The sequence below is a fragment of the Achroia grisella genome, unplaced genomic scaffold (assembly GCF_030625045.1).
Source record: "Achroia grisella isolate CSIRO2021 unplaced genomic scaffold, CSIRO_AGI_Agris_v1 utg779, whole genome shotgun sequence".
NCBI lineage: Eukaryota > Metazoa > Arthropoda > Insecta > Lepidoptera > Pyralidae > Achroia > Achroia grisella.
In genome coordinates, this window is record NW_026713019.1 from 2,124,395 (window position 1) to 2,140,156 (window position 15,762).

The window sequence follows — 15,762 nt, forward strand, 5'->3', positions numbered from 1 at the left end:
TACAGGCGAAACGACAGAATTTATTTAGATATTTGTACCTTTAGGTACTCTAGTTAGAGATAGATGTATCCTATAAAATTCAGCTCAAGCCAATCCTCCTGGATTTGTTGAAATAATTGGAGTAGTAGTGTTAAGCCAATTTAAGCAATAGGCGTAAAACTACGGAGAGAATCGGTGAAATTTACAGTATGGATATTCCTAACACACCTAAATAGTATTCAATAATACTCTACGTGGTACTTTGGGATTTGAGTTACTATGTAATAATAATAATTAAACCAAGACAACAACTACTTAGTTCGAAAGACACTTAAGAGCGAAAGAGTTTCTAAAAGAAACTGTTGTCTTCTAGTGTCAAAGTAAGTAGAGCTAGTACTACGGGTGCTAAGCAACTAATAGAAATAATTTAAAACTTTTTTTATTTATAGACAATCTACATAAAAAATGCGGGCCAATACAAACAAAGATACTCATGAATACGAATGTTTGTATCTTGCAAAAATCGAAACCGCGACCATCGCAAGTATGATGTTGTCATAAACCTTATGAATCGAATAATTCATAATTGAAATATTTTTATTTTGTACGTTTTTTAATTTTCGCTTGTCATGCAGATATGAAGCCGTTTCATTGTTATGAGAGCTTATAATTAATATATATCTTATAATAATAGTATATCTAGCCATTTTTATATTACGAATGTGGTATTTAACTACACGCGCATCTGGATTATTACTAGATAATGTAGGATGTGAACGCCTACAATACTGTGCGTCTCAGGTGTATATAAAGCATTAGATATTTTTAATCTTGTCTATAATACAATTATCATTTTCTCGGTCTCAATCATAATTTAAGAGCCTTGCAACTACCCACGATCTTTTCTCATTCTTTTTAAATGTTAATACGACACGACTCAAATTTTTTGCTCAAATCGCATATTCTGTAGATTAAACTAGGACTGTGTCCTTTCATTTTCTTTTCAATAATATATTTACAAATTCATGATTCTGTATCAATTGCCCCAACATACATATCTGTTAGTTTTTAGTTTATTAAGATCTGTATGGAATTATAATTATAGATAGGTAAAGTAGATTTTTTAGAAAACTAACTACTACATTTGCACAGCTCACCATCGAGAGGGGATTTATTCTCGGGTGTGTGGAACCTAACTTAAACATTACAAATTCAGAATACTCTTCAGCTATTATTATTACAATCCGTTTACCATCAGACGGGCCGCAAAGTTTACAAATGTTATGAAATATGAAATTTATATATTACCACATACTGTAATCCCACAGAGACAATATATCAACTTACGTTATAAATTACGAGCCTTTCTATGTGAAGCCTATTGTGATATGATAAGGTTATTAGTACGGTTTTATTGCTCTGTCGCTTTTTATATAACAATACTAAATATGTACTAGGCCATATAAGTTACTAAGAGTAATCCCTACAATAAAGATGTATATGTGGGTACATAATAAAAGGTAGTAAGCTGATAATTGATATTTCTTTGTTCAATTCTTAAAATGGTTGGAAACCAACACCATAAATAATGCAAGTAACTACACTTAATTAGTCATTTAATCAAGATGGCTGAGTGTTTTTTGTGATTAGTATTAAACTTATAGTAATTTAGGGATATTTCAGCGTAAATATACAAATAAAAATTCAGTGATAAGCAGCAAACATGTTTTTTTATTTATAATCAATGTATAAATACTAGAACGTACAAACTGTCACAACGTGTACTGTACAATTTTTACAGTAATAACTTATTGCTCTGACATATGACTTATCTAATAGCTGCCGAAAATTACAAGATTTATATATCATCTAAATATTATTTTATAGCAGCATAACTTTAAAAAAATATACGCTAGCACTGTGTATCAAATCTGGATGATAATGTGGGCTGAACATCTGAAATAAAAGAGAGCTAAGAGCGTCTGGTTAACTGAACTATATAATATTATTATAAAACTAGTTCAGCCCGCTATTTCGTGTTCGTATAACTTTTTTGTTTGCAAACACATAGGTTCAGTTTGTATTATTAAACAAAAAATTAATAATGTATTATAGTAAGTTTACTTTAAGTGAAAATCGAACCTAAAAAACAGGTTACATCGTTTCCGATATTACTTACAATATTTTAGGTTCTATATTACGTTAACAAAATCCCTCAATAACACTTACTTTAATATATGTGTTATACACTATATGTATCTATCTATACACGAGTATAAATTATTCATTACCGATAGCATAGCGAAAACGTAAATTTATCGTCAATTAAGAAATCACCGTACTAATTTTTATGTACATCTTCTAAAGACAATTTCAGATTAGACAACTCTGATATCTGAATTAAAAATGTGGAAGGGTTTGCAAATAATAATAACATATGCAAAATGAAATATGTACATTATAATACATTGCGAAAATGCAAAGCACCTTTTTCAGCTTATCGAGGATCTCAGTATATCGAGATGTGCTGAACTGACATTTCAAAATGTAAAGTAATCAATGATTAGCAACTATAGATGCATGCACAACTTAGAAATAATTAGCAATGTAGTTGGTAATTATTTTGATAATAATAATAATAAGGATGGTTATATATTTCTTACAATACAACACATTTTAAATTCAGTATTCAGATATATTTTTATCATTGAAATCTTTTTACATTATTTTACACTAGCAATATTTATACATTGCATTGGTAGAAAATTACATACAAAAATCGGCAACGGTATATCAGTCCACCGATTTATGAACACTGGAATAAAACTATTACTTTCTTGTAGCAGAGGAACAGTCTTGTCATGCTTCAAATGTTCCGGAGTACAACAATAGAGAGAAAGAAAGAAAGTTATGAAATAAATGTTTTTAGGCAAGTTTTATTTCTACTGTTCCACTGTAAACAAGAGCTCATTTGACTGATTGATAAAAATATAACGTTTAAATAAGACATCCATTTTACAGCTTAATAAAAGGTACATAATAATAAACGAATATTATATTCTAATGAAAAGGAGCTTGACTTGGGCCAACGTTTTCAACTAAAATATATACAAATATATAATGCTATTATAATGCGTATATAAATACAATTTATAATGCTAATTATCATATTAACTGCCAGCCTAGTATAAAAACGTAGATAGCTGTAGTATTGCGAAAATCTGCGTATTTTTACAATGAGTAGTTTTTTATAAAATGTATTGTAATATTGTTGTTGTATCGTTATTTTGTAAAACATAAACAAAAGTATTATAAATATCACGACCATAATCAATAATTAGACGATCTATAAACTATTACTGTTACCGTGAATATAATATTCGAGCTCTCCACACTTTTTTGAGTATAAATAATTCAGAGCCACGTGTCGAGCAAGCTCGCTTCTCAATAATTAAGTTAAATGGTGTTTTATAATTATTGGAGATTTGGCTATGTAATGAGGAGTTAATTAACATTATCCTGTTTATAACCAATAATCATCATAGTGAAAAGTGTTAATACAATATGCGGAATAACTAACTTAGGCAGAATTTAGAATAATTCGAGATAAGTGTGAACTTAACTAACAGGTACTTAGTGGTGAGGCACCATCGTGATGTTCCATTGAAATGATATAAAATTAACATCAATACGGCAACTTATTTCTAATTTGTATTAAAGACAAATTTGATGTGGAGTTTTATGTTCCAATTAGGACATATAGGATACGTTAATAATCTAGTCCAGCTTCAGGTAGAATTGAGTATTTTAGATAACTAAAAAGCCATGTTATTGATTAAAATTAATATTAGACATGTTTTCTATTCAATATTATACTGATAGATTTCAAGAATATTAATATGTTTATGTGATCCAAAAGCCTTAAAAACAATTAATATACAAAATCTTTGAATCATTTGCCTTAACTAAAATTACAATTCACTTCACATTGAAACATCTAGAATATAGTATTATAACATATTAAATTACCGTAAGTAAAACCAGGCTTTAATTTCAACTAAATTGTTAAAATAATTTCGAAATTAATATCACAAGGACTAAACACTGCCATATTAATAATATATCTTAAAAAAGATAAATATTAACTAATACTTTTTTTAACCAATCACATTTTGACACTATATATATATTACATAGCACGTGTTAAAAAATATAACATTAACTATTCTAAATAAAGAGTGAACAAAAATGTAAAGATTTTTAAAGTCACTAGGAAAATGCTTAAATGCTATAGTTATTATTCATAAAAACGCAAGAAGTCTAATAAACTTATTTTAGCACGCTTTTGAACTGTTTTGTCTTTCTTCTTTCTAACTACTTGCTTAATTTGAAAGTAATTTACAAAATACTGCAATAGTGAATTGGGTTTGTAGAAAGTTTAGTATTATATTAATTAATAAGTTGTGTATAGCAGAGTTAACAGATACCTTTCTTAAATTGTATTCAAATTGAACATCCAAGCTAATTTGAGCTGCTTGTGTTAAAAAGATTTAACTACATTCCATGCAGTATGGCGTGCATAATGCAAACATCGTATATATATTTTAAGAATAATTCATAAAACTTATGAATAATATAAAGGCACAATGACAATATCAATCATAAATGTTTGGGTACCTAATGACTGATTACTATTGAGGTATTGTATGTAGGAACATATTATAGTAGACCAATGTTAATTCCAGTGCTATTTATTAATACACTTTAGTCAGTTATCAGAACTCAGTAGAGTATACTTATTTTATATTTTAATAGGGCGTGAAAAGATGTCTGCTGGTGTTAAAAGTAATTTCCCAGGACAGCACTTGACATCTCATGAACGCTTTGGTCATCATGTGTATATGATAACAATCTCAAGTGAGGGAATAATATATTTGGACCACATTGCCTACTTAATATCAAACAAGGCGTAGTCATTTTGACTAGTTAATGTAAAATAAACGAATGAAGAAGTATAACTTTCGTCTGATTCCCCACGTATGGAGCATCTTGATACTTCAGTATACAGTGTCATATCTAATACGTCAGTATATAATATGTCAATGACTAATAATTATTATGAGATTGGAACACTATTTAGGTTTGGAGGGACATGGTGGGGCAGGGCGATGCGGCCGCGGGATGGGATCTTCATACACTTCGTCATAGAGACCGGCGTTTGCATATGTGGCGTGCGTACTTCCGTAACGCTCATGATTACTTGCTTCGCTAATTTCACTGTAAAAGCTACTAGCTGTATCGTTCACTTCATCGTACGTCGCTTGCATGCGTGCCGCGGAACCGTTCGCACTGTAATTACTACCATACGTCGAATAATTATTATAATCTACATTCTGATATTTGAGAGCTGAGTAATTTTTTGAATTGTGCATCGAGTCACTGAAATTTTGCAATTTCTCCCCCTCGTCTTCGAATTTTGGTATGTAAATATTTTTCTCGTAGTCGTTCATCGTTCTTACATTGGAGGTTGTAGAAAATTTTGTGTAGTAATCCTTAGTTTCCAATAGAAACTGTTGTTGGGCGGGATTCATATCAAAATTGTTATAAATGGGAATGTCACTATATTTGCTTTCATTTGCGCCGTTGCTTGCAACCTCTGCCGATGTGGACGGATCGCCGTAGACACTACTATTTGAATATATATTTTCATTATTTGTATTCTTCGACCTAAGATTCAATGACTCCGAGATTCTGTCATCCAGTGACATGTTAGCTAGTGACATAACATTTAGTTTATTAATATTTCGTTCCGTAGAATCGGAATTTGCATTTGCATAAGTTGTGGCTGGTACTGCGCCATAAACACTGCTACTTGTGCTCGCAGCTGCCATATTATTGTATAATTGACTAATATCAGTACTAGTAGAAGCTGCATTGTTCGTAGAATACCTATTTGTATCAACATGATTCTGTTGAGTAAAATTAATATCATAATTCGACCTCGTACTTCCTTGGCTTGAGGTCGGCCAGAATTGTGACGTATCGAACGGATCATGCTGAGCATTGACCGACGGAGCATTATTTGGTATTGTTAAATTATCTAAAGACCTAGCACCATAGAGATTCGTATAATTTTGGGCATTTTGAGAATTCGTAGTATATGACGGCAAACTTTCAATACTCTGCTCACTCCAATCTGAATCTTGGCCTAAAAACAATAATACAATGTTTTAATGTATAATTAGTATTGGGTAATTATTATCCTGAGAATTTGTGATAATTCACTTACTGTTGACACGTTTTCTTTTTATTTTTTAATGGTTACTATATATATAGTGTACTCACCTACTTCTGGCACATCAATTGGCTCATCAAGTATAGACACATTGTTCATAGTAAGTTTCTTTGTCGGCGTGCTAAGTCGAGTTGACGGTGGTAAATCCAAATCGATTAACAGGTCTTCTTTTACTGGAACTGCAACATACATTCTTATTCATTTAATATACAAAATCCTTATCTTATTCCTTCGTAAAAGGACATATTTTTTACACTTTATTATCTTTGAAAAGACAGAAAAATTCTGAGATAACAAAATTCGCGAAAGAGAGAAAGACTCTCTCTTTTGGAATATCGGTTCCGATCTATATAATATAAAAACTAAATCTCATACAAACTTACATTTTAACTCTTATCCTGTATTATATCTTTCAATTTAATAAAAAACTTCAAAGAGAAAAGAATATAATAGATTCGGATAGAAACTACTATATGATAGGAACAAAGCAAAGGAGTATTGTCATTTTTTAAAGTTAAAACATATTATAATTCAACATACAACGTACATTTCAACGTAGCTCTGTCTTCCTTGTACAGGATGAAACGATTTCATTGCGATACATACCTCGATTATAACTTTTTGAATAGTTATCTCTAGTGGAGCGAGACACCCTCTCTGCAGACTTGATAGTTCTATCGTTGACTAGTTTATTGTAGTTGAAATGTTTGCTGCCGGTGTTGTTGGCACGCGTGGTCGGCGGTTGCGTCGACTCGATGGTGCGACGCTTGCGGTACAGATCCTCTGAACCGTTCGATGTAGCGGTCGATGGTGATAGATCTGACACTGTTAGATATTTGTTATGTAAATTGCTGTACAAAGATAAATAAAGCTAAAATTTAGATTATTTTTATTAGAAAATAATCTAAATTTAAACATTTATAAATTTAGATAGATTTATATATTTTTATTTAGTATACAAAATGCGTCACGTTGCCTCACATTTCGGTTATGGATTCCAATGGTTGTTATCTAAGAAGGTGCGACGTTTTGTCGTTACTGCATTACTTAGTACGCAACCAATAGTATAATTTAATTAGTCACAATACGCAATATCGACTATACTTGCGATTACTCATTAATAACGCTATTAAGTCATACCAGTAGAGACGGAACTTCCGTTAACTGCACTCATTGTTATCAACGAAATCAGTTTAGTCCGATATTTAAATAAACGCAAACAATAATATAAATTATCTATGACTTTTACAAAACGTCAGAGAAATATTGAACAATTTTTAATAAATCGCAAACTGACTACCTCTGCTAAACAGGATATCAGTGTATTCTAGACTGATATCGTTATCCTTAATGTCATTATAGACATAGACAAAATAAGCAAGTTTTGAGTGGCTGAAGCAACGAACTGAGGTAAATGTAACAAAAGGAAACTGGCGTTAATATAGATGATAATAACTCGGAACAATAATTCCCACAGAACCCTTTAGTCCCAATTAACCTGAGGTTCAAGCTATGGGTACTAAACATCTGGTAGAAATAGTTATTTTTTTGTTAATATATACGCATATAGATATGCATATAGAAAAATCCCAGGCCAATAATAGTTATAAATTCGAATGTTTGTATCAAGCGAGGAATCCTCAATCAAATCCGACGAACCTCGGGCATCGCGAGGCCATAAAATATACATATATTCGACATCCACTACAAAATTATAAGGATTGAACTGTCGTTATAAGTCGCAAATCAGCTAGAGATGCCAAAAATAAAAATTGAATACAAATCAACTATTTTTAAAATCGATGTCAGAGACAGATAAACAATCTGTTTGTTACGTAATCACCAGAAAATTATAGTAAACATTACAACGAAAATTTGTTATTGAATGACTTAACTAAACTCAAACAACTGGTGTATGTTTAATAAGTATATATATTTGCTCTACCGGCTAATGATATATAATACACGGTCAAGACTGTTATATCCTCTGATGGGGCCGTCAGATGCATTGTCAAATTGTGTGAATTTTGGACGTTAAGCTGAATGCACCTATTAACACATATGAGCACATTTAGCTGTGTATATCTGATTCCAACGAGGCAGGTGGCGAGCCTACCATCATTTCACGAGTTAATTTGGTTTGTTGTGTTCAGTATTTCCTTCACCAGACAGATAGACAGATATATAAATTGAACCATATATCTTATTTTTCGGTGTTGGCCAGATTTCAGCTCACGACCGCACGTATGAGTCCGAGTTGTAAACCAATAGGCCACGAAGCACTAAGGCAAATCATGACAGGTAATATGACTTTATTGTAGGAGGCAATGAGATAAAATAGAATACCAAAACAGCCAACAATTGAAAATTCTGAGAATATAAATCAACATATAACCTATATGTTGATTTATATTCTCAGAATTATATACTACAGTAATATAAACGCTAGAAAACGACGTATAATTCTTACATGAACGAGATTAAGTTCCATGGAGATATAAGTAATTTATGTAGTAGTTCAAAATACGATATTTCAATCTTTTACGCAGCCGAGTATAATTTGCCAGTATTATACAATCGAACAATAAAAACTTACGTTTCACTGATACCCAATAGCGTCATTGTACGCTTTAATATTTTAATAAACGCGATGCTAATTTCACTTTCATGAACGAAAACAAAATCCATACAGCATGACGTGACGACAACGCCTACCATAATCGGATATGGTACACGCACATCGTTGTGAAGAATACTTTAAATGTGTGACGACTTTATATAATACTAGAGGGTCATATTATTCGTTAATATAAGATACTAGTTGTTACCACCGACTACGTCTGATTTTATTTTTGATAAAATTTATCATGTCAAATTTGTTTGAGATTCGAATACCGATTAGTCGCGAAAAGGTAACAAATAATCAGGTAAACATATAGACTTTCGTATGTCTTATATTAATATGATAGTATGGATCTATCCCATCAGAAGATGAAAACGAATTCCGTTTATTTTATTGTAAAAATTAAAAAAGAAAGAACGATAACGTTCAATATTGATATTTATTTATACATTTGAATCAAGTTCCACTAACTAGCCTATCGGCGTATTTATGATTTGATATTTCTGGGGAGTGGAGATAATTTCCTAATAAATATTTACAAACAAGCATTATATATACAATTTCAAAATCTTGATGACAAAACAGAACTTTCTAGAATGATAACGAGTATTCTAATATGATCAGCGCAAATCCATACCGCAATTAGCTATGCCAATTGACTAACCGAGATCACGAGAAGACAAAGGTAAGATAATGTATATTCTAACAATCGTCCTGGATTGGATAACGATTGTTCACCACTATCTTATTCGTGTTAAAATCCGATTAAGGCACTTTGTCTTAATCGGGTATTTCGGTGAAATGTATAAAATGTGAAAGCTGGAATTTAACAATAAATACTACATAGATAGTATGAATTGTTCAACTTCAGTATGCTTTGCGTTTTTTCTATTTAGAATATATTTCTGTTTCCAGTGATTCCAATGCGTACTGTGAATGGATTGATCCTAACGCAATTCAGTCTTATTTTGCACTAAGTTGAAATGTAAATCTACCCACGCAATTGCAACATTTTAATTTTTACTTATTGTTGCTGGATGAAATGGTAACTATGATACAGGGTCAGCCTAGTTTAGATACTACTAGTAAATTCTCTGCAAGATGCGCATTTAACAAAAATGTAACAGTTTACAAGAAGAATAACTGTAACTACGTAAATTGGTGTCAATAAAATATATTATTATTACACTTTTAATGTATATAATTCAACAAGTGATACTATATTTTAATTGACTTCGTTCCTATTTAAGTCTTTTACAAGATAACTTCTATGTATGGCATACACATAATAAGACAATCGGTGCCTTCGTAACTATTATTTGTGCATTTTAAGTTCCTCGTACATACTCCTCTCTGTTATAAGTCCTTGTCACACATTCATATACACTTTTCTAATTAAATTAACAATATAAAAAAGCAACGTAAATAACTAAGTCACAATCAATTGTACTCACAAGTTGGCTCTAAATATCGCCTACAGATGATATAAGAATGTAACACCTGTATGCTGAGCATTATAATGGTTAATATAGGTAATTAACATTAATTAGTCAACTTTACCTTTTCGAACCGGTGATAACGTTTGTGACTTCTTTGCAGTTACACTTGGAACATGTTTATTTTTAGCAGTCGTCACCAATGTACTGAAAAAAGAAATTATTACTGGCACTGGAAGCAGTATAATAATTAAAAGGCATATAAGACATTGACATATATATGTCATAATATTTTATCATTCTCTTCATGTGCAATTAGTTTAGAAAGAAAGAAAGAAAATTGTTTAGCTATTTCAGTTGAGAAGAACTAGCAAAAAAACTGAAGGAGAAGATTTTATTTTTTATGTATTTTCTTAATCAGTTTCTTCTGAAAATATATCTAAGTGTATGTATACCTCGGGAAGAGCCCCACATCAAGTGTCCGTTGATTCTGTCCTTTCCACCAATGTAATTCGGGCCTTTTGTCTATGAGAATTATTGCATCGCCGGCTTCTATTGTCATTTGACCTTGTCTTTTGTAGCTGCAAGAGTATTTTTATGAAATATATTCTTAGATACTAATCCGAGTAATAATATACACCTTTACAAAGTTATCCTAGATGGGGTAGACAGAAGCATTGTAAATTATGGATGAACGCATATACCATTTCTATATTTTTGTGTGTATATTAGACTACATAGTGGCAAGCCTATAGCTGTCTTTCTGCTTAATTTAATTTGTTGACTTTGTTTACGTCGACGGTGTCAGTCCGAAGTATGGATGAATATAGATTTTTTTAGTTATAAACTCAGGTCTCTTATTTGCTTGATCTGTTTTTACTTGTTAAATATTTATCAAAGTCTACTAACTCATATAGTCCAACCATTGACCCAAACAGCGTTTTTCTTTATGACGGTGCCACTTGAAAATTATTAATGTACTTTTAAACAAGTACAAACTAATCGTTTTAATTAAAATAGACAAAGCAACTATTAGTATATTCTGCATTTCTTTTGAGTTAAAGTAGTCATGGATTAAGTATTTTATGTGTATGTATGTTAGATATAAATTTATACCTAAGAGCAGCGATAGCAGTTTCAAATTTATTTGTCTCCATATACCGCAGTATGCCCGCAAATGTTGGCCGTTCCTTCGGTATTAGATCCCAGCATTGCATCATTAACATATAGACATCTGGTGGGCACGCATTCGGAGCCGCTAACCGTTGACCATCACGCACGATTAATCGGAGTATTTCCGATCCATTCAAACCTGAAGGAGGCCAGGATCGTAATTAAATAACAAATAGGAAGACAAGTTAAATATGTGCAAGTGAAACTTGATTTATAGCCATTAATGGATGACCTATAAATTAGACTTAAAAAATTATACCATATCCAATTTCATGACCTTCGATTGTGTTAAAGTAAAACAAACTAGCAAAGTATTACATTTAAATTATTAAAAATAAAAGATACTCTTTTTCCATCGTGTATCTAATTATATGTTAAACACAATTAACAACAAGCGTATATATTCATGTATATAAATTTAATGACCGTAAATTGAAGCGGCTATAAATTTCAAAAAAATAATAATTTTAACGGCAGAAGTTACTACACGACTGAAATGGAGTAAATAATTTATAAAAAAATAGGCAAAGAAAATTCTTGGTTCTTTGTCTATTTTATTAATCTGAAAATATGTATATCTGTGCATTTTCTGTGCTGTAACATGGCTCCACGGTCCGGTAATCAGTTAATTCAAAAATGCCATAGAAGTGGCGATAGTAATAGTAAATAATAATAACCGAAGACAATTCACACAATGTCATCTAGGCCCAATTTATCTAATGAGAGCTTGCATTATGGGTTCTAGACAACAGATAGAAACTACATTATTTGTTTTAATACATAAATATTTACATATAAAACACCCATACAAACAATCACACTCATGAATACAATTGTTTGCACCGTGCGAGGATCGAACTCGCTTCTAAATGCAGTAAAGCAGTGTGCTAAATCGCTAGACCACCTATACATTAATAATTATCAACTTAATATTAATCAACTATAAATAAATATTTAAACTTATCGCCATAAACGTAAATCAAAATAGTGGCGCATCGACAATTGAAAATTTCTATGTTGGATAGTTGAGTAATCAGCGTACTTGCCGCTCCCAGTACATTAAAAGTAAATAAAAGACAAATCGTGATAAGTTTCGTCCACACCTGTCAACTTTATGTATAGGATTCTTTATGTGACATACGAGTATAATATCATTACTCATTCTTAAATATCTATGTTTAAATACTTGAAATTGGCTTAATTTACCTAAATGACCGAAGTTTGATGCGCTATTTTCCAGTTTTAATACTGTAGCAATGTATTAATTCAATGACATTGTTATTTATAGTTATTCAAATGTGTACATTAAATGAAAGAATGGTCATTGTAATCGATTACTTAATTTGGTTTAATCTTGATTACGTTTAAAAATAACAATACCAAAATTGTTTGAATTGAATTGATCGATATTGAAAACTTGACTGTAAGTTGGTAACTATAGAAACTAATTATAATAAAAAGGGGCACTAAGAATAGAGTAGGTACAGAGTTAAATAAAAACATGCATAAATTCTGAACGCATTGTTCCTAATATTTTTGTAATAACATTTTTTTTCTATTTCAGTCGCTAGCCAGCTTAGTTATTAGACATAAACATTGTTGCAGGGTGAGATAAGGCAGTAAAATAATCGAATAAGAGACATGATCAGGTGGGCCGTCTGGTATGTCATGCCAATTACATAAAAATAGTTATACAGGTTTTTGGACTTAGCAATTGGTACCTAAGTCAATTTTGTGGAGTAGCATTGTCTCAATTGCGAAAATAAATATAATGTATGAGAACAATATTCATAAGAAAGAACTTGTTCTTTTATAATTATTAATATGAATTTTAACTCATTCAAGTATTTTATTACCTACCTTTATACCTCAATTAGTGTGTTATGGTTTTTGTTTACAGAGGAAAGTGATGTTACAACTTCATGAATATGAATTGATTCAATTTTATACTAACCTATCCAAGGCTCTTCACCAAATGTATACATTTCCCACAGCGCTACGGCAAACATCCATACATCGGAAGCGTGTGAAAACTGGCGCGAACGAAGCGACTCAGGCGCGCACCATGGAAACGGCACGCGTCGCCTCTCACTCATTACGTAGCAGTCATCTGCGTCTGGCAGTGCTCGCATTAGACCAAAATCGCCTATTTTAACCTGTTTTAAAAAGCAACATATGTAAGATGTAGAATACTAATCATAATAGCTACTAAAAATCGATTGGAGCATTTATGTACTAACAACTAGCACTAATTCATTAGTGTCAAAATATTAAAGCATCCAAAAGTTGAGTAATGGTTGAGTAACTAAATAAGTGTAAATCTGTTGTATTATGAGTAGTATTTATGAGTATGAAGGTGATTAGTAGATTTAACAGTCTTGTGGAAAACAAGGGTATAAAATAAACAAGAAATAGACAAATCATGTTATCCAGTGATATATGATGACTGCCATGTTCAATCAGGTGGTATATTAGCATGTTTATCTTTGTCATTAATGTTGAGAAATTGGAATATTATGACAATGAAATTACTATAGTATAGAGGTATAATATATTAGTCCTTAGAACCAGCAGCACATGCCATACTATATAAAACAAAAAGTAATTAATTCAGTGAATAACATTGTATAATTTGTAGATTAACAATCAATTTATGAAGCTATTGAAACAATTTTAATTACGCAAAAAGTTTTACAATACATTGTTTCGCATGGGAAATATCTAGTGAGTGGACTTTTCACTTCTACTCTGACATACAATTCAATTTAATATTTTCAATGAAATAAGATTCTAAATTATTATTTGACAAATAATAACTGTACTTACCAATTCTAATGTGGAGAGGAGAATATTTCTACATGCCAAGTCTCTATGTAAAAACCTGTTGTTTTCCAAATGGGCCATACCTGCTGCTACTTGGCTTGACCATTTTGATATATAATTCAAGGAAACTTTGCCATTTTGACTTCTAATGTAATCCAATAAGGCACCCATTGGAGCGAGTTCACACACCATCATCAAGGGATGAAACACCACTCCATGAAGTTTGATAAGGTTGGGATGGTTCAAACTGTGCATTGCTTCTACCTCTCGCCGAAAGTCATCATAGATCCCAGGTTGGGAGAAAGCATCAGCTTTCAATACTTTAACAGCAACAGGTATTGTCTGTGCAGGCTGATTAGATACTTTCCACTCTCCTTTTTTAACAACTCCAAATGATCCATTTCCTAATTCATTATGCAGACTGAAAAAAATAATTACATAGGTATTTCTTTTTAGCACAAGACATGTTGCTTTATATAGATGTGATCCCAGGATCAATATTTATTTGGGTCAATATATAAAAATAAATTTACTAAATTAAAATGATTCTATTGTACATGTAATCTGAGTTATCCCACCAGATGTTCATAAAATTTTACAGCATATATTTTTTTAATCCAGCCTTAGTATTTATACATGGCATAAATTAAATATAAAGCATTATTTATTTATTGCAAGAAATTTACATACATAATATCCTTTTCCAAGATTATACAGGTTGTTCGTTGCTCAGTCTGCTGTATTGGTTTCACAGGTAAGTCTGTTTTTTCTCTAGAAACTGAACTTGAAGATGAACCGAACAGCTTATTCCAAAATTTTCGATTCCATAATAACAATTTCTTTTTTCTAACTGCATCAAACAGTCTGCGGATACCTGGTTTACTGATACCAATTCTCTCTAAATCATCTGCATGAACATAATCGAAGTGCGCCAGCCTTGTTATCTAGAAAATAATACAGTTCTATGAAGCTTGACTAAATTAGAAAACATTACAATTAAAGTCATTAATATTATTTACCTGCAACTGGTCTCTAATTGGTAAATAAAACTGTTCCAGCTGCACATTGCGTAGTATTTCACAAAGCCATTCCGTTCCTGAATCCATTGCCGATTTCTAGTTGTTTTTAATACATTAAAATCTCTAGGACATGCGTCTATCATCTCATGCAGGAAGTTAAAAACATGAAGATGCTGTGAATGTGAGTGGCGTTAATTTTACATTGAGGAAACCACTTAATATTAAAAACGATTTTCCATATGAACTATATGCAAGTTTAATTATATATATACACTAACACTCATTTTAAACATTAAATTCTCAAAGTAGTAGAAAAAAGACAATTATTTCGCAAGAACAAGAAACCAACTGGTAGATACAGATAAATAATAAAAACCTCAAAATTTAATGTCAGAAATGTCAATCGTTGCAATT

General features: G+C 31.3%; 1 protein-coding gene across 1 annotated transcript; it reads right to left on the bottom strand.

The window, feature by feature from the left end:
- Nucleotides 1-3,124: 3,124 nt before the first annotated feature.
- On the bottom strand, nucleotides 3,125-15,680 carry LOC131850672 (activated Cdc42 kinase Ack). The gene is made up of 10 exons (XM_059200974.1): nucleotides 15,349-15,680; nucleotides 15,020-15,273; nucleotides 14,333-14,750; nucleotides 13,461-13,662; nucleotides 11,450-11,645; nucleotides 10,789-10,914; nucleotides 10,458-10,540; nucleotides 6,881-7,099; nucleotides 6,325-6,453; nucleotides 3,125-6,187 (listed from the first exon to the last, which is right to left on the bottom strand). The coding sequence occupies exons 1-10, from the start codon at nucleotides 15,433-15,435 to the stop codon at nucleotides 5,112-5,114; spliced, it is 2,790 nt and encodes a 929-aa protein (XP_059056957.1). The 5' UTR covers nucleotides 15,436-15,680; the 3' UTR covers nucleotides 3,125-5,111.
- Nucleotides 15,681-15,762: the final 82 nt, after the last annotated feature.